Source organism: Gossypium raimondii, chromosome 9 (genome assembly GCF_025698545.1).
Source record: "Gossypium raimondii isolate GPD5lz chromosome 9, ASM2569854v1, whole genome shotgun sequence".
Classification (NCBI taxonomy): domain Eukaryota; kingdom Viridiplantae; phylum Streptophyta; class Magnoliopsida; order Malvales; family Malvaceae; genus Gossypium; species Gossypium raimondii.
This window is the reverse complement of record NC_068573.1, coordinates 41,965,210-41,992,225: the sequence shown is the minus strand read 5'-3', so window position 1 is coordinate 41,992,225 and position 27,016 is coordinate 41,965,210. Positions and strand designations below refer to the sequence as shown.

The 27,016-nt window shown below is 33.7% G+C and overlaps 5 protein-coding genes across 12 annotated transcripts; 2 read left to right on the top strand and 3 right to left on the bottom strand.

The window, feature by feature from the left end:
* The first annotated feature begins 3,269 nt into the window (after nt 1-3,269).
* LOC105799842 (oxysterol-binding protein-related protein 3A) lies at nt 3,270-7,468 on the top strand. The gene is made up of 10 exons (XM_012630609.2): nt 3,270-3,544; nt 3,830-3,923; nt 4,270-4,386; nt 4,474-4,546; nt 4,621-4,739; nt 4,837-4,958; nt 5,531-5,707; nt 5,875-6,019; nt 6,583-6,761; nt 6,962-7,468. Exons 1-10 carry the CDS (start codon nt 3,447-3,449, stop codon nt 7,206-7,208), a joined length of 1,371 nt encoding a protein of 456 aa, XP_012486063.1. The 5' UTR covers nt 3,270-3,446; the 3' UTR covers nt 7,209-7,468.
* A 3,093-nt stretch (nt 7,469-10,561) lies between these two features.
* On the top strand, nt 10,562-15,223 carry LOC105799841 (telomere repeat-binding protein 6). Of its 8 annotated transcripts, XM_052621062.1 has the most exons (11): nt 10,670-10,727; nt 11,025-11,117; nt 11,795-11,877; nt 11,971-12,691; nt 12,920-13,114; nt 13,216-13,278; nt 13,378-13,457; nt 13,698-13,909; nt 14,054-14,371; nt 14,461-14,524; nt 14,792-15,223. In XM_052621062.1, the coding sequence occupies exons 3-11, from the start codon at nt 11,797-11,799 to the stop codon at nt 14,945-14,947; spliced, it is 1,890 nt and encodes a 629-aa protein (XP_052477022.1). In that variant the 5' UTR covers nt 10,670-10,727; nt 11,025-11,117; nt 11,795-11,796; the 3' UTR covers nt 14,948-15,223. The 8 variants fall into 8 exon arrangements, with proteins under 8 accessions (XP_012486054.1, XP_012486061.1, XP_012486060.1 ...); XM_012630600.2 differs by lacking the exon at nt 11,025-11,117 and having other exon boundaries at nt 10,562-10,727; XM_012630607.2 differs by lacking the exon at nt 11,025-11,117 and having other exon boundaries at nt 10,567-10,727; nt 14,461-14,561; nt 14,792-14,940.
* A 374-nt stretch (nt 15,224-15,597) lies between these two features.
* LOC128032522 (uncharacterized protein At5g02240) lies at nt 15,598-18,088 on the bottom strand. Its single transcript, XM_052621063.1, has 7 exons — nt 17,648-18,088; nt 16,824-17,095; nt 16,690-16,726; nt 16,494-16,591; nt 16,318-16,379; nt 16,045-16,168; nt 15,598-15,958 (listed from the first exon to the last, which is right to left on the bottom strand). The coding sequence occupies exons 1-7, from the start codon at nt 17,931-17,933 to the stop codon at nt 15,839-15,841; spliced, it is 999 nt and encodes a 332-aa protein (XP_052477023.1). The 5' UTR covers nt 17,934-18,088; the 3' UTR covers nt 15,598-15,838.
* A 490-nt stretch (nt 18,089-18,578) lies between these two features.
* On the bottom strand, nt 18,579-23,294 carry LOC105797721 (ATP-dependent zinc metalloprotease FTSH 8, mitochondrial). Its single transcript, XM_052621274.1, is given in 12 exon segments — nt 18,579-19,229; nt 19,232-19,508; nt 20,003-20,230; nt 20,590-20,834; nt 20,837-21,356; nt 21,475-21,761; nt 21,764-21,904; nt 21,907-21,933; nt 21,936-21,957; nt 22,062-22,114; nt 22,523-22,751; nt 22,857-23,294. Coding segments are annotated over 12 exon segments (2,289 nt in total). The 5' UTR covers nt 22,917-23,294; the 3' UTR covers nt 18,579-19,029.
* A 178-nt stretch (nt 23,295-23,472) lies between these two features.
* Nucleotides 23,473-25,613, bottom strand: LOC128032523 (probable WRKY transcription factor 49). Its single transcript, XM_052621064.1, has 3 exons — nt 25,034-25,613; nt 24,806-24,955; nt 23,473-24,090 (listed from the first exon to the last, which is right to left on the bottom strand). Exons 1-3 carry the CDS (start codon nt 25,273-25,275, stop codon nt 23,580-23,582), a joined length of 903 nt encoding a protein of 300 aa, XP_052477024.1. The 5' UTR covers nt 25,276-25,613; the 3' UTR covers nt 23,473-23,579.
* Nucleotides 25,614-27,016: the final 1,403 nt, after the last annotated feature.

The following is a 27,016-nucleotide window of genomic DNA, read 5'->3' as shown; positions in this document are numbered from 1 at the left end:
ATAATTTTAAATGTTGTTGATGGATTAATAATATATAATTATCAAATTTACTGATAACATATAAATTTAATTCAAATATAAATCTTTAAAAGTTAGTAATATTTTTAGATTCCAAAATTTGAACTTTAGGTAAGGCGTTTGCAGGTAGGAATTTTTTATCAAAGTCAATAATATTTCATTTCGTTTCAGAAAAAAGAAAGCCTTTAGAACTATACCAATTGAAATATAAAAAAATTCAAAGTTGATGATGTAATTAAGATATTCAACTAGCCTTAGACTTTCTTTCTCTTCTTCATAACCTTGGCTGGTCCAAAGTCCAGAAAAACAAGTGTCATTTTCATCACGGTATCTGTCCCTTAAATTTTTATTTTTAACATCTAAATGTCGAAGACCAAGGTCCCTTTTCATTTAATCAGTGCTATATTTGAGAGAAATTATAATTTTTTTAAGTTTATAACTAAATTAGTAAAATAATAAATAATTCTTCAAATCTATTAATTTTTAAATTAAAAAGTAAGTTATATAGAATATTCATTGTTTAGTTTAAAATTAAAAACAACATCAAATTACTAAAAAAATTTAATATTAGAGTAAAATAACATTAATTTAGAGTCAAATTATGATTTTCGTTGGTATATTATATTCAATTTGTAATTTAGATATTATAATTTAATTTGGCATAATTTACTCTTATTACAATAATTAATGTTATGCTTTTTTTTCAAATTATTTATATGTTAGAAAATATTAAATAATTAAATAATGGAGATGAGGTAATTATTTTAGGGTAAACTATAAAAAAGTTCTCTATATTTGTTTTAGTTTATGTTTTGGTTATTAAGTCACGAACGTTATCGGTTAATAGTAATTTAATCACCGGTCCATTAATAACCATTAAAAATTGGTGGAAACCGTCAAATGCTTACATGGAATACACATCTTTAATTTTTTTAAGTTTTTTATTGTGGGCCCGCCACTTGTATCTTTATTTCTTTTCTTTTTACTTATTTCATTTTCTATATTTCCTTTTTTCTTCTTTTCTTTTTCTATATTATTAATCGGTAACATGATCAAATTGTGACAATTGAAACATTAGTGATCAAAACATAAACTTAAACAAAGATATGAGACTATTTTTGTAGTTTACCTTTTTTATAGGGATAAATTTCAAATTTTATACATAGACATATTCAATGTGTAATTTGATACATAAACTTTAATTTATTGCAATTATACATATAAACTTTGATTGTGGCTCAATTGTATACACAATTTTGATTTAATCGTATATATTTAAAGAAATAAATATATTAATTTATTTTTATATTGGATAAATATAACATTTCAATATGAAACATAAAAACATTAAATAATACTATATCAATAACAGCATTAATAATTTATAAGAATTATATCAAATAAAAATTCATGTGTAAAATTAAAATTCATATATAAAATTGCATAAAATTAAAATTTATGTATAACATTGTACATTAAATTAAAATTTATATATAATTTTCAGAATTATTTTTTATAATAACAAATAAGTGATTTTTTGCTTACCATAATTTTGTATTTAAATGGCAGAATAATCTTTTTTTAAAAATAATATATATTGATAACATTAAGAATAACAAATTATATGAAATTGAAATAGAAGAACAAAAATTTTAAACTAAATATAATAGAAAGACGCATAATGAGACGAATGATATTGTGGAAATTTCTAACGCGGCAAAGGAAAGACCCACGTAGAAACGCACGGCAGTAGCCACAAACCCGTGTAGGCTTGCCGGCTAAGGAACCCAGGTTGCACTCCTTTTTATTAGGTTAAATTCTGCTTTTAGTCCCTGTATTTTATAGAAGTTATAGATTTAATCTCTATACGTTAATTGGACATTTGTAGTCTTGTACTTTTCAATTTTTAAAAATTCAGTTATCACCATATGAGAATTGTTAATTCATTAAATTAAGATATATTATAGTCGGTTCTCTCTATAATAGCCACCCGTTATAACAACATTTTACTAACAATCAAGTTTCTAGTAGAACTAATTTTTATATTTTATTTTGATCTTCCATTAATTTTTTTATTTTAATTATGGAATACATTCTTTAACAAATTAGTTTTGTTTATTGTTTAAAATTTTAAGTAAAATTATAGTTATTTCGTATAAGCAAGACTATTAATTATAATTTATTAAATAAAAGTGATCTTAATTAAAATATTATTTCAATAAAATATTTAAATTTCACACAAAGAACCTATTAATCATATTTTATCAAATGAAATAATTTTTAATGAGTGGAACTAAAGATATCGATTCAATAAACCCAATTTAATATTCTACTATGAATTTGGAAAATCGTAAACATATAAATTGATTACTTGAATTTAATAACTAATGATAAATTAATTAATTTAATTTGACAACTCGAGATAGATTAATTGAACTTATTAGACGTATGAATTTCATAATTAGTCATGTGAATGAATGTAAAATAAAATATACATAAAAGCAATAATGCATACACTTGCTATATTTCTTTTATTTGATTCCCCATTTCTTTATTTTTGAGCATAATTCTCACTTTATTTATTTTATGGAAATTCACGATATAAATTTTATGGTAGATTTACAATAATTATATATTTATAAAAGCATGTTGTTATAGGTGTATAACAACTACCTCTTTATAATAGGAAAAACCTCAACAAAGAATTGAGATTGTTATAGAGATGGTTGTGCGGTTTAAAATTTGATATGACAAACATATTATCATATGTGCAATGTCATGTCACTTGATATTTTCACATATTACTCATTATAAATTCAATTAATGGATTAACGACTATTATTTGCATTAATACTAAAATTTCAAATTTAAAATTATTGAGACTTAGAATAATTTAATTGGAGAATATGGACTAAATCTAATAACTATACATATAGTGCAAGACTATTAATTAAATTTAACAAAATATATTTAATTGCTAATTTTTGAGTTAAGACTAAAATTTCAAAATTTAAAAAAGTACAGAGATTAAATTGATTAAATTAAAATATAGAGACTAAATCCATAAATTTTGCAAGGTAGAGAGACTAATTGTAGTTTAACCTTTTTGTTACTTCTTCGAAAGCCGCCTCGGTTGGAATTTCACGCGCTCTTGCGTGGTCCAACATCTCCATTATTGACTTCAAAACAAAGAACCGCCAACTAGCATATTTGCTTCGCTAGAGTTCGCTGTTTCCATCATTATTAAAAAAATATACTAAAGAAAAAAAGAAAAAAGATAGAGAGAAGATATTCCCCATTAATTAATTCATAAACCAATCTTACAATAAAACATTAAAATCCCTCCTTCCCTTAAACCTCCCTTCTTCTTCCTCTTCTGTTTCGAGCTGTGATTTTCTATTTTTATTTTTGCAAAATAGTAGAGAGAGATGGCGCCGAATGATCCCAAACAAAGCGGTGGTTTCTTTGCGTCCATCGCTAGCAGTATATCTAATTTTGGTAGCGCCATGACTAAATCAGTCAACGGGTATTACGATCCGTCTTTTAATTTTAATTTTATTTGATTTATTTTTCTTGGATCTTTTTTAATTTGAAATTCATTTGGTTGCTTCGATCTCCAAGTGGGAATAACTTTTTGTTAAATTTTAAAGTTGTTATTGATTTCATGTTGTTTAAAAGGAATTTGTTGTATCAGATCTGTGATTTTGTTCAGAGATGATTAGAGGGTTTAGCTAGAAATGAACTTATTTGAATGTTTTAAGAAAGGTTTTCTAACTCGATAGGATTCACGGTTGTTTTCCTGTTTGAACAGTTTAATGGGATATGAAGGGCTTGAAGTTGTTAATCCAGAAGGCGGGACTGAAGATGCCGAAGAAGAAGCAAGGAGAGGAAGATGGAAACAGGAGGTAACGTTTAATTTCGGGATCTTCATATTAATTCGATAAAATGAGAAAATGATGCTTTAATTTGAAAAATGCAGTGCATGCAAAATCACTAAAGGATTAAGTGTTAAGTTGCCTTATTTTCATTAGCGCTTAACAGGGTTATATTGTAGTAATGATGATCCTGACATGGTTAAGCATATATTTTGCTTGCGCTAACATTTTCCAATTCGCTGGAATATATGAGATATTTGCATGTTGCTTGGCATGTGATGCTTATTTAGTGAAAAGCTTCGATTGGCTTGAAATGATGAGGATGGCATTTTATTAACTTATGTGGGCATTTACAACTTTGCTTTTTGTTTAACAGGACAGGGACAGTTACTGGAAAATGATGCAAAAGTATATAGGTTCTGATGTTACGTCAATGGTGACACTTCCAGTACTTATTTTTGAGCCAATGTCAATGCTGCAGAAAATGGCGGAGGTTTGTGTTTTTATATCCCACTTCTGTTGCTGTAAATTTATTTGCTGTTCTCTCAGTGGGATTTATCGATTTCATTGTCTGTGACAGTTGATGGAGTACTCATACCTGCTAGATCTGGCTGATGAATGCGAAGATCCTTACATGCGATTAGTGTACACCAGTTAGGTTTCTTCTAACCTCTCTTTCCCTTTTGCTCTAAGTCCATATAGGTAGACTAATAGTAACTAATTGCAGCTTCATGGGCTATATCTGTCTACTATGCCTATCAACGTACCTGGAAACCATTCAATCCCATACTTGGTGAGACTTATGAAATGGTTAATCATGGCGGCATTACTTTTATAGCTGAACAGGTGGATCTTTGGGCTCTTATATGTGATTTTGTTTTCGTATAATCTCTCTAAATGGTTGCTGTGTTAAAGGTATTTATCGAACATTTTTCCCTTTCAGGTTAGTCATCATCCTCCAATGAGTGCTGGTCATGCTGAAAATGAGCATTTCATTTATGACATTTCTTCTAAAGTGAAAACCAAATTTTTGGGAAACTCAATAGATATCTATCCACTTGGAAGGTAAAACATGCTCTCTTTCATAACTTGTTTGACATTATTTTTTACCATTTATTGCTTTAGTTTTTCAAATTCATCATCGTGTACAATTGTACCTCATGAGCATATTCTATAAGCCAATAGAAGCAACATTAATCTCTGGAGTTCTTGGAAATTAGAATAATTTCTATTCTTATTATGCAAAGGCCTCTTCTTGCAATTCTGTTTATTTTTGCTGGAGAATAGGTTGAAAAATTCAACAAAATTTTTGAACGCTCGACTTTGTGTACATTTAGCATCTATTGACTTTTTTGTATCCTTCAAAAAAGAACACTGTAATGGGTAGGGAAGAATTTGTTTTTATGCACTCTGATCTGTCAGAGTTTGTGTGGCTGCCATACATAAACTTGATTTTTTATGTTCTCCCACATAATCTTCTTCAGTATCATTGTCTCATAGGATGCCTCTCATCTGATAAAATTGAACTCATTTGGGTTATCTTTTCACTGTTTAATATCTACGAAAGTATAAAACCAACTTATTTTTAAGGTTAGCTCTTGGTATTGACACATAAATTCTAAAATAATTGTGTGCAGGACCCGTGTGACTCTCAAAAGAGATGGCACAGTTTTTGATTTGGTTCCTCCTCCCACGAAAGTTAACAACTTAATTTTTGGACGAACTTGGGTTGACTCACCAGGGGAGATGATCATGACAAACTTGACAACAGGCGACAAAGCTGTGCTATATTTTCAACCGTGTGGTTGGTTTGGGTATAGTTCTGTTACGAGAAATTACTATTCATCTGCATATGTAGGCACAAATTGCCAGTGTCTTTTTCTCTCTATATTCTTTGAAGACCGAAAAAAAAAAAAGGGTTCATCAAAATCTTGAAAGGATTTCACTTCACAATTTAACATTAGGCCTTGGTTGTTCACAGAGCTGGCCGGTATGAGATTGATGGATACGTGTATAATTCCGCTGAGGAGCCAAAGATATTGATGACTGGGAAATGGAATGAGTCAATGAGTTATCAACCTTGTGATAGTGAAGGGGAACCACTTCCAGGCACTGAACTAAAGGAGGTTAGTCTTTTTCAGCATCTCTGAGTTGTTTTCATCTTTTATTCTTCTCGGAAACACTCTTTTAGTTCTTTTGATGCTTGTATTCTGGAATATTCTTTTTTTCCTGTCAAAAAGTTACTGGAACAAAGAATGATGTTTCTTCTGGGATTCTTAATCAGAAAGCAATTTATTCATGCTGAGCCTTCCCCCGTAGTTATTAACTTTGGACTTTTGAGACAAGATTTCCTGTCAGAATGGTGAAACCAGATTTGTTTTCCAAGTATCATACGTATTACTTTTCTCAATAGCTTCAGATATGCTAAATAAATGGTGCTGCTTCTAACAATGAACAAGAGAGTCCTGGTGCCTGGTTTCAGTAGTATTTTATCTGCGATGTTGAAAGTTCTGTTTACATATTATAACATTTTCTCTATTGACATGATGAGTGTTTTGATTTCAAAATTGAAGCAGTCGAGGACTAATATGCTTACATTTGCTAATAATTTGTGACGCTTTAAGAAGTACAGAAAAGATTATGCCCCCAGTACTGAACTGCTTGTCGTTACTCTGTTGCTGTTATGCAGGCATGGAAACTTGCTGATGCTCCAAAAAATGATAAATTCCAGTATACACATTTTGCGCATAAGATTAACAGCTTTGATACTGCTCCGAAGAAGCTATTGGCATCTGACTCTCGCCTACGTCCCGACAGATATGCACTAGAGCTGGGTGACCTCTCTAAGGCAGGCTTTGAAAAGAGCAGGTTTGTCCCCCTCCCCCTCAAACTTAGATTTTGGAATTTATGTTTATTTATGCACATATACATGTTGCTGATTGTATGAGCGTTGTTAATGGAGGTGAAACAGGTTATGGTGTTGTAATTCTTTCAGAATTAGTGTTCCTTTTTTCTGTTATGCCACTTTTCACTTTCAAATTCATATAATCTCTCTTTTTGTTGTGCAGTTTGGAGGAAAGACAGAGAGCTGAAAAGAAAAACAGGGAGGAAAAGGGACATAAATTCACGCCTAAATGGTTTGACTTCGCCAACGAAGTTGCTGCTACACCTTGGGGTGACTTGGAAGTTTATCAATACAACGGCAAGTATACCGAACACCGAGTTGCCATAGATGGCTCGAGTAGCAGTGAGGAGATTGACATTAAGTCCACTGAATTCAACCCATGGCAGTATGAAGATTTGGCTGCTAACTAAAAGCACATCTTTGCGCTTGCTTTTGAACACTCTGATATATTCTTTTTCTATGCCTCTTACACTTTGGTTTCCTATTGTGGCTAGTGTCAATTATAGAACAATTACATAATAGGTATTTATTCTGTTCTGTTTTATTTATAATTTCTAGAATTTTATTGTTTAGTTAGTTTTTGGTCCATGGTTTTCAAGAAAGTTCTTTGTATTTTTATCCTTAAATCATATATGATATAATATTACTCAGGTTCTTTTTTAAAAAATTCAATAATTTTGATTATGATATGACCGTAGATACAAAAATAATATGCAAAAGTCTACATGTGTTAAAATGAAATAAAAATAAATATTACCGTATTTATATTATTATCAAAATTCTTGATTTTAGTGCCGAGAGTTATCGCGGAGGAAATTACTTAAAAGAATATATTGAAGTTTTTAAATTATAGTATTATTTTGATTATGACATAACACGTATAATATTAAAATAATATATGGTGTTGTTATAAATCTTGAATTAGTGTCATGTTTATTTTTGACATCAATTCAATCAATAAGAATATAAGAATATATGATGAAGGTAATAGAAGATTATACTAAAATTAAAATTTGAATCTTATATTAAAGTAAAATTTTGGTTTAGTGGTAATATTAATGTTTTATTGGTTTAAATGGTTCAAATTTCATTATATGTAAAATTTTATTAGAATTAAAAAAGATTAAAGTACCTTTAAATAATATTACTTATTTTAAATACAAAAAAATATTTTGTGTAATTTTCCTAATGTAATTGATGCCCGATTGATTTGTAACACCAACTTAGTAAGGGACTAAAATAATAGTATAAATACATAATTGATGGAAATAATAAATTATGCATAACAAAATAAAATATATTAAAAATCAAAATAGAGCATTTGTTGAATGAAAAATTTAAGCATTTATTAATGTAATTTATGTGAGTTTAAATCTTGTATATATATATATATTTATTGTTTTCTTATAAATAAAATGACTAAAGTAAATTCAAACAATATAACTTAGTTTGAATGCGAAAGGACATTTTGTAATTTTCTTAATAAAGTTGGTTCCCGATTGACTCATGATACTAACTGAATCAATGGCTTAAATAATAGTATAAATGAACGATGTGCGCAGTTCTCAAGATATTTTTGTATTTTATTAAAAGGATAAATACCAAAATTATACATGAACTTTGATACAATTTGCAATGGTAGACATCAACATTAATTTAGTCCATTTGAATGCATCAAAATTTAATTTTGGTTCAATTCTCACACTTCACTAACCCGTTATTTATGTGACATAATTTTCATTAAATCATGTGTAAACTCTCGACTTGATATTTTATTAGGTTAAAAACAAAACAAATTAAATTAAATTATTTTGACCTAGATTTAAATTTAAAATTTTTGTTAAATTTTTTGTGTGACATTTTGAAATAAAAAATACTCGGTAGTAATGTAATTAAAAAATAACACTGTAATAAATTTAAATTTAACAAAATAATTTTATAATTGTTAACAATTGAACCTAAAATTTGAAATTTGAAATTTGAAAAGTAAAATGACTGAATTCTTAAAAGTCAAAGTACATAGATTAAATATCAAATTTACAAATAATATAAGCGTTATAACATATTTTAACCAAAGAATTAAAATTTATTGGAGAATACTTAAGTTATCTATGCAAGAGAAGTGGTTTGAGGAAATGGATGTGACTTCTTATCAGTTATTTGGATCAAGTTCAAGTCCTAAAGTTTATATTGTTGGGTAGAGTTGATATTGATTCAATCAAGGTTCTTTTTAGATATTTTGAACTGTTCATTATAATTTGGTTTGATTTGTTTCGATTGTCGATTTTTCCATATTAATTTGTGGTTTTGGAGGTTTAGAATTATTTTGACAAAATGAGCTTCTTTTTTTTTTTATCTTTTGAATATTATTGGACAAATTTTCAATTTTTTCATGAATATTTCTAAAAATAATAATATTTGATGAACTTTTAAATTATATTCACTAATTTAAATATAAAATATTTATTTTATATCATAAAATAAATTTAATTATATATTAAATAAAATAGAATTTAGTTCGGTTCGATTCGGTTCGATTCGATTTTGAATAACTGTGGTTTTTAAATTTGTATTCCATAAATCATCTAAACACCTCGATTTAGATCAATTTTCGTTTTCCTTGCTCAACTCTATTGTTGGGATGATTTTACCTAAATACCTGCCTTGACCCAAACATGAATATACTTAGACCATAAAACGAATAAGGGCATATGAGATTATACCAAAATAATAATAATAATAATAATAATAATTTAATCCACATATTAAATACTAGAAATCTTATCGCACACATATGAGTGTGGAATTTACAAATTTAAAACACAAACGTGTGTTTAAAAATAATATACAATAAACAATGAAATGTATGATTTAAAACTAATTAATCATAATAATACATGAAATATATACGATATTAAAATAAAAATATATTAAATTATGAATAAAATGACATTTAAACACATAAATACATCGATAAACAATATTAGAATCGAGTTAACTTGTGACACAAACTCAATTAACATTATTAATATATATAATTGGTGGAGATAATAAATTGTGCATATTAAAAATATGTATAAATAACATCGAAATAAAATTTTGGTTGAGTGATAAATTTAAAATTTTATTAATTCAATTGGTGTGAGTTCAAATTCAATGGCATGCATATTTTTTCTTGGTTTTTTTAAATAAAAAAAACACTTCTATTTTTATTAAAATGAAGAGACTAAAAAACTTAAAATAGTATGAAAAGACTAAAATATCTTAGAATAATATGACTTATTATAATTATAAAAGGATATTTTCGTAATTTTCTAATCGAGTTAATACTCAATTAATTTATACTATCAACTTAGTCAAGAATTCTATTAATGATATAGATAATATATATCATATTTCAACTGATAATATATTATTTACATCTAAATCAAAACATTTTAAAATTTAATCATCCATTTAATTTGAAAACTCTATATTTCGAATATAGAATTGTCCCATTGGGGAAAAAGTGCGAGTGAAATAGACAATGTGATAGCAAAACACATCCTTGTCACAGTTTTATGGCAAAAATTGTCGAAAAAGAACCCTTCAAAATCCAATTATCCAAAATAACCAAAGAAGAATAAACGTAATTTTATGTGAACGAGAATAAGATTAACCAAAATGGAAGGACAGGCTTCCACGTGTCTCCCATAGAACTGATACGGACAGGAGTGGATCAACCAAAACGGAGGAATTGGTCCAATGTAATTTTTGCTTTACCCTTCAGTGACCGGTAAACTCACCGGTTATTCCAGTTAAAGCCCACATCTTATATAAATGTAAGCAGTTCTTTTTCGTGGGTTTAACCAAAAAAAGTTGCAGTTTTGGGTGGTTTCATGGGGGTTTTATATTGATCAGACACAAACTCAAAAAAACCATTTTTAGAGGTGAGATTTTTTTCAAAAACATTGTTTGTCTTGGTCGTAAAACTTGCAAATTTTGGGTAATTTAGGACATTGTTTTCTGCTCGGTGGAAAGTTTAAGGTAGTTTTTGGCTGTGAGTATTTGAGAAGTTTGTTATTCCAAGTGGAACATTTTGAATTTTTATTTCTAGTTGTGTTTACGGATGATTAGATTTTGAAGTTCTTGGGATCTAAAAAGCTCAGTTCTCTAAATTATAAAATAATATTCAATGAGATAATTCTTTTGACATGTGCTGTCCTGGTTTTGTTATTTTATTACAGTAATAAATTACAAGACATGGACGGAAATTGATTTTCCTCTTACACCATTTTCGAATGCCTAGTATCCTTCTGTCTGAATTTCCCTTTTCAAATGTAGGTGTTTTTGTTTATTTTCTTTATCCCACACATATAGATACGAGATTATGATCCTTCAAATACTTTGAAAAATCGAGTATATTCATGTCGGACCTGTATTTTAGAGTCCAAGTAACATTGATGCCTAGTGGTTTGTAAAGAACTGTTCCGTTTCCAGATTCCCCTATTTTGATGGTATAGAATTATCTCATAAGGACTGCCTTAGGTTGCATTATATGTTATGAGGGCTGCCTTTGGTTTCATTATGCCATCGATAAATCATGTTTTTAGGTACGATATTCATTTACCAATATGCTATGGAGTTGATGGAGTTCAATTTTTGTTTTCTCATACGCATTGCTATATAGGTGACCGAACCATGCTGTATTGCTCGTATTAGACTCGAAACCTTTGAATACGTACTAAGTTTACGCTTGCCTCATTCATGCTTAAATGAGATGCCATTGCTTGCTTGTTTTTTCATGCACCTATCTTTCTTCTTTCTTGTTCAGGCAAAATCTCTTGTTCAACTTGTTGAGTTTTCCAACTTTTTGGGCTTCGGTTTTCATATTTCTGTATCATTTTGGATCATCAATTTCGTACTATTCGTTTGCTGTATTTATTTTTCTCATTTACAGAATCTAGTCTGCCTGTTGGTTTTGCTTAATGAGTTCTTTTTTCAATGAATGCCTAAGACATGGTGTCACAGACAAGATTGGAATATGGTTTCATCGGCTACCAGGTGCCTGTGTTCCCTCGAGCTTCTAGATCAGCAAGGGTAAAGAAATGCTCATGTTCGTATTTTTTATGTTCAAAAAATAGTTTTTTTTTTCTTTTTTAAAATACTGTTATTGCTTGCTGCTGGTTTTAGGTTAGGGTGCCAAATAGGAAGAAAAGTGGGAACAATGAGAAACATGCTTTCGAAATTTTGGTTAGTGTAGCCGGTGATTTTTTGCAGGAAGGTGAAACTTTTGTGCCTCCTAACTGTAAAAAGGATCAGCAAAATGCTTGTAAGAATCTTGTTTTAAAGGAACAAGAGGATGAGAGTCAATCATCGAAGTGCAACCTTTCCGATAAGGAAACATACAATGAAAAACCTTTATCTGGTTATCACCAAATCCGTACAGTGAATAAGTTCTCACATGCTCCAGACCGGTTTAATTTGAAACCCTATTCAAGTTTAAAGGGCTTCGATAAGTTGGCCAATGTCAGTGGTAGAAACACAAACCATTCTTCTGAATTAGGCATTTCTTCTCTTATATCTGGGGAATTTTCTGAAGGGCAATTTGAGGATGCAGGAGCTGAACTTTCAATCATTCAAACCGTAAAAAGTGAAACTCTTCAGCCTACAGGCAGTTTGGATGCGTTGGAAATGGACTGTAAACCTCCTCATTATTTCTGTTCAGGAAGCAAGACATCATTGTCCAAGGATTGGACAACTCTGGGTCCTTCTAGGCATTCTGATACTATAGAGACAGTTAGTAGAGATGATAACGGAAATTACGTGGCAGATCAAAGAATTAAGAACCCGTCTTCATCCAGACGTTGGAGAGTATCTCCAAATTTGAATGGTGGGGCTTCCTTTAGAAATGGTATATGACCATCCTATGGTATATTAATAATGGATTCTGCTCTTGTAGTATGAATGTAATTCTAGATGTCATGATACAGTCTATTGAAGTCGCTGAAGTTTGCGACTAGTAATAAGTTCTTGCTCATGTTACTGGATATGGTAGGCATTCATTCCCATAGTTGTTCTTTTAGCAGCATAAATTACCTTCTTGACTAAATGCTATTTCCTGATTAACTAATGTTTTTAGATGGGAAAAGAAGAAAGATTTTCCACGATGGGAGAACTAGTTATAGTCGTCAAAGATCGAAGAGGATCTCTCCTTTGAAGAGAAGGGATTTCTTTAATCAATGCCCCATCTCTGGGTCGGATCGAGGCTTTCAGCTTGATGACAGATTCAATTCTGCTGCTGACAAGAGAGGCGATGGTAATAATTATTGTGCAGGTTCAATTTGGCTGCCAGCTTCTGCTTTTCGTTTATTTTCTGCTCTTTGGCTTTAGGGATAGATTCAGTTTTTTCCGAATAATCCGTCCTCTTATGTGCAGCCATTAGAGTGGCATCCTCAGTTACAAGTCCACATCCACATCCTGGGTCCAGAGACCGTAATGGTATGAAGATCTTTGGTGCAATGTTTTAGTATGTGATCTGATGGCCATATTATCCATCCATTCTAACCTTTCTTCCTTTTCTTTTTTGGGTTTATTCAGTGAAGCTCCGGATTAAATCCTTCAAGGTTCCGGAGCTTCTTGTTGAGATTCCTACAACCGCCACTGTTGGTTCACTGAAAGTATGCAGTATTGCCTTCTTTGCTGTTATTTGATTATTTTCTAATCTTTTATGTACAAGATTTTATCCATTCGATAAAATGCATATTCTTATCACCGGTGCACTGGTCATTTCAAGAAATAATGTATGACCATATCAGAGATGAAGTGGCTTCTTATTCTTCAATTTCATAGATATGAAGTCAAGCATATTGGTTCCTATCTGTATATTGCTGATAATTAACGTCCAGTGGTTATTATAGAGGTCAGTCATGGAAGCAGTGACTACTGTACTTGGAGATGGCTTACATGTCGGCATCCTTCTTCAAGGAAAGAAGGTTAGAGATGACAGTAAAACTCTACTTCAGACTGGTATTTCTCGAGATGGCAAGCATTGTAATTTGGGATTTATGTTGGAGCCCAGGCACGCACAAATTAAACTACCTCGGTGCTTGGGAGAGCAGGGGATAACAAGGTAAGTATTTGGTATTTGTTAGGGTGACCTTTCAATTGTCCTCCATCTTCTCCTATTTCCTTCTTCTCATTCTGTCTTCACTTCGTGGTCTGTGCTCTTGCTCTCTTTTCAAAAATTTTGATGGTTTAATTGTTTGTCTTCTAGTCATGCGACATCTTTTACTCTAGATCCGAGGACTTCTAGCATCTCCCTTGATCCTCCTGTGGCTGGTTGCATCAATGGTGCCCGAAGGGACCATCACCTAGTTCCCTCTCTTCCCAATATATCAGCTAGTACTACTCCTCTTCCGAATTCCCAATCTGTAGTATCAGTCCCAGCCATTAGTGTGGAGGCATTGGCTGTGGTTCCAATTCATCACAGAGCTGGGCGTCGCGAGTTTGTCCAGCGGCGTATCAGAAGACCCTTCTCTGTTTCAGAAGTAGAAGCATTGGTTCAGGCAGTTGAGAAACTAGGAACCGGAAGGTTACTTTTACAATCATCCTTTGGTTGATGAATGTTTGATTTGCTGACTCTGGTGCTTTGGGCTTAAGCTTCTTTTAATTTTTTTCTAGGTGGCGTGATGTCAAATTATATGCTTTTGACAACGCAAAGCATCGTACATATGTGGATTTGAAGGTGAATGGTCCATTTTTGTTTCTGCTTCAGATTGGAGGTTCATTGTTGTCCATTCCCTACTAACCTTTCATTTCTGAATATGTTTAGAACAACTGCATGTTTTTGTGTATAAAATATGTTTAGTAATTAGTTCTTTTAAAGTTTTCATCACCACTCTTCCAGGTTTTGGTTTTCCAAACTGGATTCCATTATCTTGAGATTCTTTAGTTGTTGAATATTGTATACGTGTTAGAGGATTTTTCACATAGTTGAGGGAATATGGTACAGGATAAGTGGAAGACATTGGTCCATACAGCAAGAATCTCCCCTCAGCAAAGGAGAGGAGAACCTGTGCCACAAGAGCTTTTGGACAGGGTCCTTGCGGTCCATGCCTATTGGTCCCAACAGCAGGCTAAGCAGCAGCAACTAAAACCAGGTGTCTGAGGTTTGACTACATCTCTGGTCGATCTTGTAAATCTGTGTAGTGAAATCTTCTGTAAATGAAAATTATGTTTAGTAATAGTATGCTCTCGCTTCAAAGTTGACCTGAAACCGAACCACCTGCCTTTGTTGGATGGAGTTCGGTTACATGATTTGTTGAATAAACAAATGTATGCTTAGATGCTTTTGTAATAATAGTTTGAATTTTATTTTCAAACAACATTGTACCATTGTTTTTTGTTTTAACAGGAAATGTTCATGAAAGAATACTTCAGTAAATATGATTCTTTTACTTAATATTGTGGGAATATGACTAGAGTTTACTTAATAAAGGGCAATTGGGATAAATAGAGAATGAAATCTATTATATCTGGAAGTTGTTTCTAACGAATGTATAAACTTAAAACCCTGATGTCCTTCAGTAGATTTTGATAGCTTGCTGGGGGCAATTTCACATTAGCAGGGGGGATAAAACTACAGCTATAGTTTGCCCATCATTGCAAATAATATTCTGGTTCTTAATGCAAACAATTTCCTTTTCTTAAACAACTTTATTACATGATGTTTTGGCTGCTCCTTTTACAACAGTCTCCATATCATATCTCATGTTCCTAAAAATTATATGGCTTTCAAAGCAAATCAAAAGACAGAGATGAGAGCAAATATTACTAAAATATCGAGTTCCATAGCAATGTCAGACAAAAATAACACTAGGAATGCTAATTCTTTGATAATATCATCACACCATCAGCTTAGTAGACCAGCTGAGAGTTGCTTGTTTGTAGACCTCTCTGCAGATCATAGCATGGTTTTAGAAGTTTGAGATACTGATAAAAAGTCTTTAGGAGCATAACATCACTCAAAGTCTAAGACGGAAGTTATGGAACTTGAGAATTAGAAACGAGTAGTGATCTGGGAAAAAAGAGCCTTAAAATCCTTTGTTGGGTTGCCAACTCCCTCAGGTTTCGAGGCTAAATCAAACGCCTTAAATTTGGCCTCCTCAAATTTCAGTGCCTGTTTGAAAAGAAAACAAATAAATGTGCATGATTATGGCAATCCAATGTCAACGGTGAGAATTATAAATATGTGAAAGGCGATACCTGAATGCAGACTTCTGCTACATCAGGTCTGGCAATTGTTTTTGTTTCAGTCTGAAGAAGCTCATCATCCTTCCCGACAAGTAGTTCTCTGATGCCACCATCTCTATCTTGCAGTCCTCCAGCCCTAACTTGGCCACAAAGGGTCACTGTTAGTTGTAAAGTCATACGGATTTAACAAACAATAATTTTGAAGTCAATAGCATTTCCACTAGTAGAATAGAGAGGGGAAAAATAAGGGACACCGACAATATTAAACAACCAGTGGTTCTCTACCTGATAATTGTGTATGGGACACCAGAGTCAGCCAAATACTGCTCAGCCTTTCTCTTCCAGACCTGTGAAAGAGAAAAAAAAAAGAAACTAAATAATTCATTAGTACTCACTATTCTCTCGAGCAGGAGGGCAAGCAAATGAGGGAGCAGTTTATTAGTACTGAAAAGGATGCTAACCAAAATGTTCCCATTGCCCAAGCTGTTCAAGGGATGGTTAGGGTTTGTTCCACCCATGGACCCAACCAACACAATTTGCTTCACTCCAGCCTCCTCAGCTGCCCATTTCAATATGGGTTTTTATTATATGGTTTGGTTAAGTAAAAACTAGACATGTAGAGTGAACACTTAGGAACAATTTAGATGAACAACTCACCAACATCTATTTGGTTTTTCTGACCAATCCAGTCAACCTAAGAAACATGATAAGATAGCCTTAACATCAATCTAGTGAAGAACAAGAGAAAACAAGAGTAACAATCGTAGAATTAGAAGATGAAAATGGTTTACTTGCTCAGGATATGCTCCATCTTCAAAATAGAACTCAGGCCTTCCGCCTTTCGTCGGATCAAACCCAGGTTTCATTCTAGGAACAGCACTAGTAAGAATTATGAGTGCATCAATTCCTTGCATGGCAGGAACCAGAGAGGTGGTATCCCTGATATCCCCAACAAACACATCATCTGCTCCACCGATTGTCTCCTTGCTTTCTGGAGTTCTAACGAATCCTCTCACGACAAACTGATCGGACCTCTCTTTCAGCTTCTTGTAAACTATCTGACCTGCCAAACTCCCACAAATAGATTCATGTTAATCCCAGGACATTAACAGCCAATCTTCGATTGAAAAACGGAACCACCATGGTGACCAAAAAGATAGTAAGCAGAGGAAAACATATACGCAACTCATCTACGCATCCCATCGAGATCATTTTTGTTCAACTCCATTTGAAGTCTATATTAAGATTAATTATACATACAGCACAACAGCCTACTGAATCGACACTAAGAAGCCTTCTAAATGAGACATTTTTCATATGTAAAGCATTAAAGAAACCAATCAGAAGGGCTAAATTTGCCTCAAATTATCCTATAGAGTAACAATTTTTCCTTGTAATTGCAAGAAACCATATCAATCTAAATAAACATTGATATGCTCATTAACTTGAAAACAACAGAAATATCATAAATCCATGACAAACTCCAAGGTTATCACACTATTCGCAACCAAATTTCTCGGCATACCAACAGAACTCCCTAAAACCCCCCAAAACCCAATTCACCCATTAACAGAACTCCTCTTAATATCTCAAGAGAGAGAGAGAGAGAGAGAACCTGTTCTGCCAGCGGCTCCAGTGACGAGCACAGTGCTGAGATCAGCCATGGAAGCTACTACCACAGATGTTCTCCTAAAACCCTTGTTTTGTCGCGTTGAGAAAGAAGGGAATGAAGATGAAAAAGGGTTGAAGCTAAGAGAAGAGGGAGTAGAACAATGTGGAAGTTTTCTTGTTAAGGGTGATGATGACGCCACGCAATTACATTTGTGATTTAATGAAGCAGCTGGAGCTGGTGCAACCCTGTTGCTGGAAAATACCAATGGGACACGTGTAAGCGTAGCCATTGATCCAGAAGGGTTGGGTTAGAGTGGGTTGTATCCGACCGCCGGTAAGGCTAGCAAAATTGTGACGAGGAATAAATTAAAGCTTTTGGATTGGTTGCTGCCGTTACAAAGAGGGAGTTGAATGGTAAGAAATGTTTATAATATAATAATATATTATGAATTTTCTTATCCTCCTACCTGCCCATCTCCCTTATCCCATCCTCTTCTCTACTTTTATTGCCGTTAAATTGGTTAGCCCATGAATTTATTGCTGAACCCCCACTTTAATTGCTAATTTAATGCCACTTTTTCTTATTTCATTCTTTAATTCCTAGTAAAAATAATATATAATTATAAAGAAAACTGCACAGTTTTCTAACTCCATGGTTTGTTTGTCAATTTTAACCGTAGAAACTAAATTTATTTTTGGGTAAATTACACCTTAATATTTTGATAATTTAATTTTAAAAAGTTTTAAAATAATGGTTGAACTATTTAATTAAAAGTTTTCATTCAAATTTTGAATTATTTGAAAATTCTTATTTAAACTTAAAGGTTTTTTTGAGTTCGACTAGTGAGCTCCAAATGACAATTCGATGATCAATACGGTAGATTAGTACCCATCAATGAGTAGAACATACATTAGATTCAAGTTAATCTAATAGTTAATGTCAAAAATCAAGGAAAAAGCTATTTATATTCTAGTTTGTAAATTTGTGACATTCAAAATTTCATGAAAGGAAATTGAAATATAAAACAAAAGAAGGCGAACTTTCTATTAGTACAAGTGTTGCGAGCAAAGAGAATCATATGACACAGCTTTTAACCTTTATTTTTTATGTTTAGCATTGTTCTTGCTGTAGGAAACAGCTTTTAACCTTAAAAGCTGTGCCAACAACGATGCTAGATTGACACAGCTTAGATACGCAAACCATGAACAAATCAAATCAGTGGCTTAATTCAAGACCAAAATCAGAGAAGGACTATCTCATTTTCGGTTTAGACATTCGGTTTTCCCTTTTACAGCTTCAAGTTTGATTTGGATAAATTGGAGGCGAAATGAGTATGTTAATTAACATCTGAAAAGAATATATTTTTAGACAACCATAGGAAAGAACTATGCAGGCACCACCTCAGGTTTCAAGGGAGTTGAACCATCATCCCCTGCAGTTCTACCTTCGTCTTTTGTGTCCTTGGGTTCCTTGTTTTCTTCTTGGAACCCTTGTTTAAACCTTTCATAATTTGTGGGTTCACTCGACTTAAAAGGCCGTTTCCCTAGGATCCGAATCAAGTCCTCCTGGTGAAGGACCTCTTTTCAAGAAGCAATTCTGCGACCTGAGCCACATGCTCTTTGTGCTCCTCTATCAGCTGCATTGTTGGTTCATATGCCTTAACCACCCACTCTCTTACTTCGCTGTCAATTATTGCACCAGTCTTGCTGCTGTAAGGCTTGGTCATCTCGAATGCGTCCCTTTGAGGGACAGAGAGCAAACCAACCTTGTCACTGAAACCATACACTGCCACCTGGGCATAGGTCATCTTGGTTACTTTCTTCAAGTCACTCTGCGCTCCAGTTGATATCTTCCTCAACAAAACCTACTCCACATACCACGATCTAATACTTGGTTAGAACTCTAACATGCAACATGGAAGCATTCGATTCCATGCACAGGCAAAATTTCTATAATTAAGATATCAATGGCACTGAAAAGTGCAAAATATTATGGCTAAAACATGTTGGTTTCCACTTACTCGAGATACAACCATCACATGCATAACATAGGCGGATCCATGCACTTGGCATTCGAAGCAATCAAACACATGCATATGGAAGAAAATGTAAAACTGCAACAAACGAGCCCCTTTCTAGATGATACCCGAAGACAAGATACTAAGGCTTCTGTTTCAAGTTCAACCTCGGAACTAAATGGTCAAGCACGCAGCAATTATGCAGACATGATTCAAGTTAGAGGCAACAAACATATGATACTGCTAATCAGATCTTAAGTTCTAAATAAGTCTATGGTACTAATTCTGGAAGATATTAAGATAGACAAAGAAAAGTGTGAGGAGGTGAACTGAAATTTCACCTGCTTAGCAGCTCGACCACCTAGTGTCATGCAAGCCACATCAGAAAGCTGCTCTTTGGTCATTAGAAGATTTTCATTGGGAACATACTGTGCAAATCCTAATGTTGCGATACCACGAGGAACAATAGTTACTTTAAGCAATGGTTCCGCATGTTCCAAGAACCAACCAGCAACAGCATGGCCAGATTCATGGTAAGCGACTGTTCGCCTTTCCAACTTGCTTATAACCTGCATACCAGACCAAAAATGTTGAAGACGACAAAGCTTCATTGAATACTTGCAGAAATTAGTCAGAACTGAGAAAAGGATAAATCATGTCTCTATTAGACACTAAGAATGAACATCATACAGAGAACAAGTGATAAAAAGACATTCTGTACTCGGTACAAACTTTACACCAGAATCCTGAAATGTATTATACCACTACAGAGGAAAATGGAGAACCTGATTTTGACATTGAAAATTCAAAATCACTCTTCTACGCACTCAATTGCATCTCTATAAACATAATCGATAACATAGACCAATCGAGATAGTGTCGCAGTCCATCAGTAAACGAAAGAGACAGAGGGTGAAGAACAACACACCTTGTTCTTCTTTTCTAAACCACCTATTACTCTGTCTACAGCTGCCTCAAAATGTTCCATGGTTATCACAGCACTTCCATTTCTGGCAGCAATCAATGCTGCTTCATTGCAAACATTTGCAATGTCTACTCCAGCAAAACCAGGGGTTAGAGTGGCAAGTCACCGAGAGCAATATGATGGCTCATTATCAAGTTTTAGTTTCTTCAAGCATATCTGAAAGACTTGGCCACGACCCTTAATGTCAAGTTGTCAATTGTAATTTGACGATCAAACCAACCTGGTCTCAACAGGGCTCTGTCTAAAATATCAGGCCTATTAGTGCCATCAAACACAACAACTCCAGAAGTTGTTCCAAATCCATGCATTTCTACAAGCAACTGATTAAGAGTACTTTCACGCTCATCATTGCCACCAGAAAAGCCTCCACGACCCCTTGCTCTACCTATTGCATCAATCTCATCAATAAATATGATACTAGGAGCACATTGCCTTGCCTCTTGGAATAAGCTTCTCACTCTTGACGGCCCAACTCCAACGAACATTTTCATAAAATCTGATCCAGACATAGAGAGGAAAGGCACACCGGATTCACCAGCAGTTGCCTTAGCAAGAAGTGTCTTCCCCGTGCCAGGAGGACCAACAAGAAATGCACCTTTGGGAATCTTAGCTCCTAATTCCTCATATTTCTTATGGTTCTTTAAGGAATGCACAAACTCCATAATTTCTTGCTTTGCCTCATCACAGCCAGCAACATCATTAAAAAGGACCTGAGACAACAAGACAATATGTAAACCATTATCAAGATGATGACCTTGAAAACTTACTTTGTAAACAGGTAAGATAACAGCCCTAAAGTCTCAAAGCAAACTTCTAACGATGGCTTACCTTGTCCTTCGCATTCTTGTCCATTTTTGTGATCTGCGCCTTTCCAATATTAAATATTCCACGACCACCTCGTCCCCCAGGCCCACCAACTTCAAATCCACTTTGCATTCTTCTCCCCATAAACCAAAAGGTCCCCAGGAGCAAGAGTGTGGGTCCAAAGCGCAGCAACTCCTGGAACCGGTTCACTTCACTTACATAAGTTACAGGAACATAATTATGAGGATCTATCCCCAATGCTTCTAGGACTTCCTCTAGCTTCTCCTCGAAAGATTCAACACTCCCTATGTAAAGTAGTACTTATTTTGGCTTATCTTTCTTTTGGCAGGGGCTCCAGTGGTAGGAGATTCTACAGCATCATCAGTAGTTTGATTTGCATCACAGGGCGAGCTCCTCGCATACACTTTTGCAACTGATTTATTAGTAACAACAATTTTTCCACCAAGCCAGGTTCGAGGAGTTGTTTTTGAACTCTTGGAAACTAATCTGAAGAACACATCAAACAGAGAGAGGGGGGGGGTGGGTTGAGGGTGGAAATTAAAATCTTTTTCAACTAATAGAGATTCCATGTTTTTCCAAATAAACCATACACGATAGGCATTTACTTCAACATGCTTTATCTTTTTCAGCCACATCTTTTTTACTAGAAAATAGGATTTCTTATGGGTATGAATTGCATATTTGAACAAGAACATAAGAAAACTTATATTAATCAGATGCACTTTCAACAAAAAGTACGAATTTGATGTCAGTTTTCACTTACTTCAGCTTTGCAACTAAATCAGACAAAGGCAATTTCCCTATTTCTAAAGTTCTAAATAATCGCCAAGTCGTTTATTCTTTCCTTAATAAAATTTAAAAGATATCCATTACATGAAGTACCTATGGATCCTCCAGATTTCTGTTCATTAGCCTTAGGAATTCTCTTCTTGTTCTTTTGATGGTAATTTTCATAAGTTACAATAATACAAAAAAAAAAAGTCAATATAAAAGGCGTAACTTTTAAAAAATATATATGCATATATAAAATAAGGGAATTGTGTTAACTCACTTCTTTTCTTAGGACCACCACTGGAGAAAAGCCGCCTAATCCTAGGGTTTCCGAGAATCGAATCCAAAATAGACAATCGTGCATTGAGAACAAGCTTCTTCCCAGCTTCAGCTAGTGCAAAATATCCCCTTAACAGCCCTAACCCTTGACTGACGTGTGAAATGCATGCATTTCCGACAGGCCTTGGTATATGCGTTTCATTCAATAACAGATTTCTCGATATTACATTCTGCAGAAACGAATATTCAATTTTTCATCATAAAAATAAATAAATAAAAAAACTTGGAGACTGAAAAAATTTGAATTTAAAAGGAAAAAGGGAAAATGTTATTACATTTTTGAAATTGAAACTAGACGAGCAGGAGAGAGAGCGACCAATTCTAGAGACAATCATTTCAATAGACTAACGATATTAACATGGGCCGATTCAGAATGGATAACTATCGAAGGATGAGTTGCCAATTTGGCTTCTGTTTGGTTGATGAGAAAATAATACCATTAAAAAAATTACTTATTCTATCTTGTTTGATTTTGAAGAGGTTTAGAGCAGAGATGGCTGCTCTGCCGCGGTATTTAACAAGTTCATCATTTCGAATTGAGTTTCAGGTTTCTCGGCCTCTGGCTAATCCAAAATGAGTTGTCGTTGTTGTTATGAACAAACCGAATAGGCCAGAAATCCCTTTCCCTCTTTTTCATTGGGCTGTAAATTGCGCAAGAATTGAGTTAGGCGTGAAGAATAGTTTTTCATGCTGAACCGATTTAATCGAATCAGTCAGTTTTTTTTCATATTTTAATTTGATTAGTGCTCACCCTTAGGTGGTGATTTTGTGATCCAATATCGTATTTTATGGTGTTTGATTAAAATTTTAATGTTTTAAAAGAATAGGTGTATATGATTTATAAATCCTACTTAATATTTCTAAAAAATTATTCTTCAATGAAAAACATCGTTTGATTAGAAAGAAAATATGATACTAAAAAAAAGGTACAAATACAATAATGGAGACTTGGAAGATTGTTTGGGTTATTTCTTTTCTACCCACTAAGCACAAAATATTTACCTAATGCTAGAGTTTACGCTTAATATATCTAAACATGGGTCATAAAAAGGAGAAGTAGATAGTGAATAAGGTGAAGCAGGAGGAGAACGAGAGTAATTAGAAGATGAAGAAGACGAAGAAATGGAGGAAATATTATTGTTATGTGAAGGATTCCTTATCACCCAAGGCACCACATCTTCGAGCAGCCCTTGTTGGCTAAACCCTGCTTCCAAACTCATTTCTGGAGGGCAACCCTCAATGGAGCTTGGCAGTGGCTCGATGTTGGTATAATTTGCTATAGTTTCCGGAACTTGTGATTCAGCTTCGGAAATGCCTTGCTTGGCCTTCTTGGTTGGTGAAATGGTATCATCTGGAGAAGGCTGGTGGTGGTTATCGAGTGGGAGATATGGATAGGCAAAGTGCAGGTGAAATCCTTCATAGGTGATGATCAGCGTATCTGGCTCATCTTTTGACCTCTCCACCTGCTTCTTTGCGCTGCATCTTGGGTTCCTGCACTTGTAATAGCTCCTGTTTCAAAGCCACTTGTTACTTAAACACTTCAAAAGATTAACATGGAATCATTTAAATAAAACTGACCCAACCCATCCGGATCAAGTGAATTGCCACACTTCTAATATATAGTCACTAGTTGCACAATGATAAAATACTTTGAACTTCTTTTTTTTTACATTTATAATTGACCTACATATCCCTAACAAGAGTAAATTACACCACAAATAGAGTTGTTTTGCGATTTAAACCTACAAGATAGGGTTTTATGTAAACACCTAGTACTGCTAGGTTTCAATACTTTTTAACTCATGATATGTGTGGGGATAACAATTACAAAAGGACTGGGACATGGGCCTTAAATGCAAAATTACTTAAGACATATAGAGGTCCCAAGGAAAGTAACTGAAGATGGCATTGTCAAATCCAGTTCTAAGACTTGACAAGGGATATTGTCGTATGATATTTGTCGGGTGATGCATGTGCTTTTCCTTTCCTTTTATCCGTTTCTGTCAGGTGGTTAGGGGAATCGGAAGTTTCAAGGGATTTCCATTCTCGGCAAAACTTCAGTCCTGTGTCATGATTCGATTCAGCCCGCGAGACATGAGCCGTGTCATGGTTGTTTATCTTGGGTACGTACCCTCAAGTCTCAAAGTTTTGCCACCCTCACACAAATGAGTATATTCTACTTGCGGATACCAATTGAGCTTAGAAGAGAAAGATAGTTTCATACCTTGGATTTGGGGTGTTTTTGATCCATTTTTGCCCATATTTCCTCCATTTATATCCATCATCTGCCATGCAATTGCCATAGTTTTTTATCTTTAAAGTATACTTATTCTCAATCTTAGTCAAACCTCTTTCCTGCTGTATCGAATTAATTCTGCAAAAGGAAAAGATTGTTCATTTAAATATCAAATGAAAACTAGTTAAGGAAAATCCAGGAGGAAACCAAATTAACCTGTTTTGCTGTTGTACTTGATATTGAGTACCGTTCCATGTTTTCACTGACAAAGCATTCTCGATATCTTCAATCCTCGGCCCTGCACAGATGAGTCGCTTCGTGGAATCTTCTCCAGAAGTTTTAGATTTGGCTTGAACCGTCCCTTGCTGTAGGACAAAGAGAGGAGACTCATCATCAAGAAGCTCTCTCACAAGTTCATCTTCGCAGCCAAACCTATCATCCTTCTGCTCTTTCTCCATCACAGTACTTATTCTCAACGATAACTAAATTAAGCCTTGCATGGATTGAACTACTAATAAGATGAAGTATAAGAAGAGGAAAAAAACTTAGCTTTTACAACAAGAATAACCCCAAAGAGACTGCAATAATTAGCCAGGAAGAGGAAACTGGTGGAGCAGATGAAGGAAAGTTTATGAGGTTTAGATTTTACGTGTGAGCCCTCTTGACTTTAAATTAAGAGTTTCTAGGCTTAGGCGTGTACCTATATATGTTGACTTTTGCTAAGAATATCCTATCCCTCTAGTTGTTATAATTTTTTGGTTAATTCAGCAAGTGTCAGGTCAACCACTGAATATTTATAATGTACAAGTATGTAATATTTATAATGTACTCTAAAAAATAATAATTGAGTGTATATTAATGTTTAAATAACATATACCCTTCTGCACAAATCATTGAAGCCTTTAGGCAGTTGAGCATATATTATTAGTTAAATTGGGTTGATGGAGATACTTAAGTTGGATAATCAAAGTCATCATCATGATTAATTTGACCTCGAGTTAATAGTAGGGTTGTTTTGCATGTAGAACGTTCTAGAAAAAAAATCATAAATGATATTACGAAGAAAGTGGCTAAACATTTGATTTAAGATCTTCAAAGCAAAACTTGAAGACAATACCAAATTCATCAATAGAATTGACGAACACATCCATATCCAACAAATTAAAAAAATAGATCAATAATGCAATAGACAGATCTCTGACATGCATAATTAGCAGAAGCAGATAATCAAAATATAATCCTGTCAATGGAGGGGACAACATCTAGTTTGCTCCAATTTCTATATCAGAAGAAGAAAAAACTGATACAAAAATATGCACAAAACTTTATCTTCAACACGAGACGATTTCGGAGCAGTTGCTTGAGAGTGAGGGAAGTTTTGTAGGTATTCGGCTTTGACTTGGTGGATATCCAAGAAAAAACAAAGGTGAGGCTCCCCTTGGAACGTCAAGACAAATGGTTTTGACTGTCAGATGGGTCGTAATTAAGGAGTCAGCCAAAGATTTAAATTGCCATATCCAATTATTTATCGTAACAAACAAAGGGGTAAACTTTGATGTAAAATTCTTGCCGCCACCCCGAATGGAGACGAAATGCTAAATGGAGGTTATGTAAAAAGTCAACCCTTGGGACCATCGGGGGTTGAGATTTAGCGGCACCTTTGGTAGGATTGAGGTCAAAATTCACGTGTGGAGAAAAATGGAGCAGTTTCAGCTGTCCCCTCGGGGGCTGGCTGACGGTGCAACCAACAAAACCATGTTAGGGCAGAATAAAAGAGGGGACCCCTTTAATGCATGGGGATAGATGGACTGTAGGCAGGGGCGGTGGCACAAATTTTTTGAAATTTCTTATTTTTAATTTTAATTAAATTCTCATAATTTTTTTCTGAAAATTCTTATTAACTACACAAGATTTTTAAAAATTTTAATTAAACCTTAATTTTTAAAAGTTCTCATTAAAATTAAACTCAAAAACTTATATATCACTGACTATAACCATTTTTTAATGGTCAAGGGGCTGGAAATGATTATTCGAATTTGATATGAACCGAATAAAGAGTTACTTTGTGACTTTGAGTTATAATCATAAAAATACATTCAATGATTAATTTATCTATTTTTATTTGCTTAAAATTGGTCCCTTTACTCTCTTTTTTTTCATTTTCAATTCTTTTATTATTATTTTCTATTAACTCCGTTA

Excerpts from the sequence above, each read along its gene's own strand:
- LOC128032522 (XM_052621063.1), bottom strand. The coding sequence starts at position 17,933 with ATGGCTACGCTTACACGTGTCCCATTGGTATTTTCCAGCAACAGGGTT. Across the intron at positions 16,592-16,689 it reads GAAAAACCAAATAGATGTTG|CTGAGGAGGCTGGAGTGAAG; the intron begins GTGAGTTGTTCA and ends TGAAATGGGCAG. Across the intron at positions 16,169-16,317 it reads GTCCCATACACAATTATCAG|GGCTGGAGGACTGCAAGATA; the intron begins GTAGAGAACCAC and ends TGGCCAAGTTAG.
- LOC128032523 (XM_052621064.1), bottom strand. The coding sequence starts at position 25,275 with ATGGAGAAAGAGCAGAAGGATGATAGGTTTGGCTGCGAAGATGAACTT. Across the intron at positions 24,956-25,033 it reads CAAGTACAACAGCAAAACAG|AATTAATTCGATACAGCAGG; the intron begins GTTAATTTGGTT and ends TTCCTTTTGCAG. Across the intron at positions 24,091-24,805 it reads AAAAACACCCCAAATCCAAG|GAGCTATTACAAGTGCAGGA; the intron begins GTATGAAACTAT and ends GCTTTGAAACAG.
- LOC105799842 (XM_012630609.2), top strand. The coding sequence starts at position 3,447 with ATGGCGCCGAATGATCCCAAACAAAGCGGTGGTTTCTTTGCGTCCATC. Across the intron at positions 4,740-4,836 it reads TTACTTTTATAGCTGAACAG|GTTAGTCATCATCCTCCAAT; the intron begins GTGGATCTTTGG and ends TTTCCCTTTCAG. Across the intron at positions 6,762-6,961 it reads GCAGGCTTTGAAAAGAGCAG|TTTGGAGGAAAGACAGAGAG; the intron begins GTTTGTCCCCCT and ends TTTGTTGTGCAG.
- LOC105799841 (XM_012630600.2), top strand. The coding sequence starts at position 11,797 with ATGGTGTCACAGACAAGATTGGAATATGGTTTCATCGGCTACCAGGTG. Across the intron at positions 13,115-13,215 it reads TGGTAATAATTATTGTGCAG|CCATTAGAGTGGCATCCTCA; the intron begins GTTCAATTTGGC and ends TCTTATGTGCAG. Across the intron at positions 14,525-14,791 it reads GTACATATGTGGATTTGAAG|GATAAGTGGAAGACATTGGT; the intron begins GTGAATGGTCCA and ends AATATGGTACAG.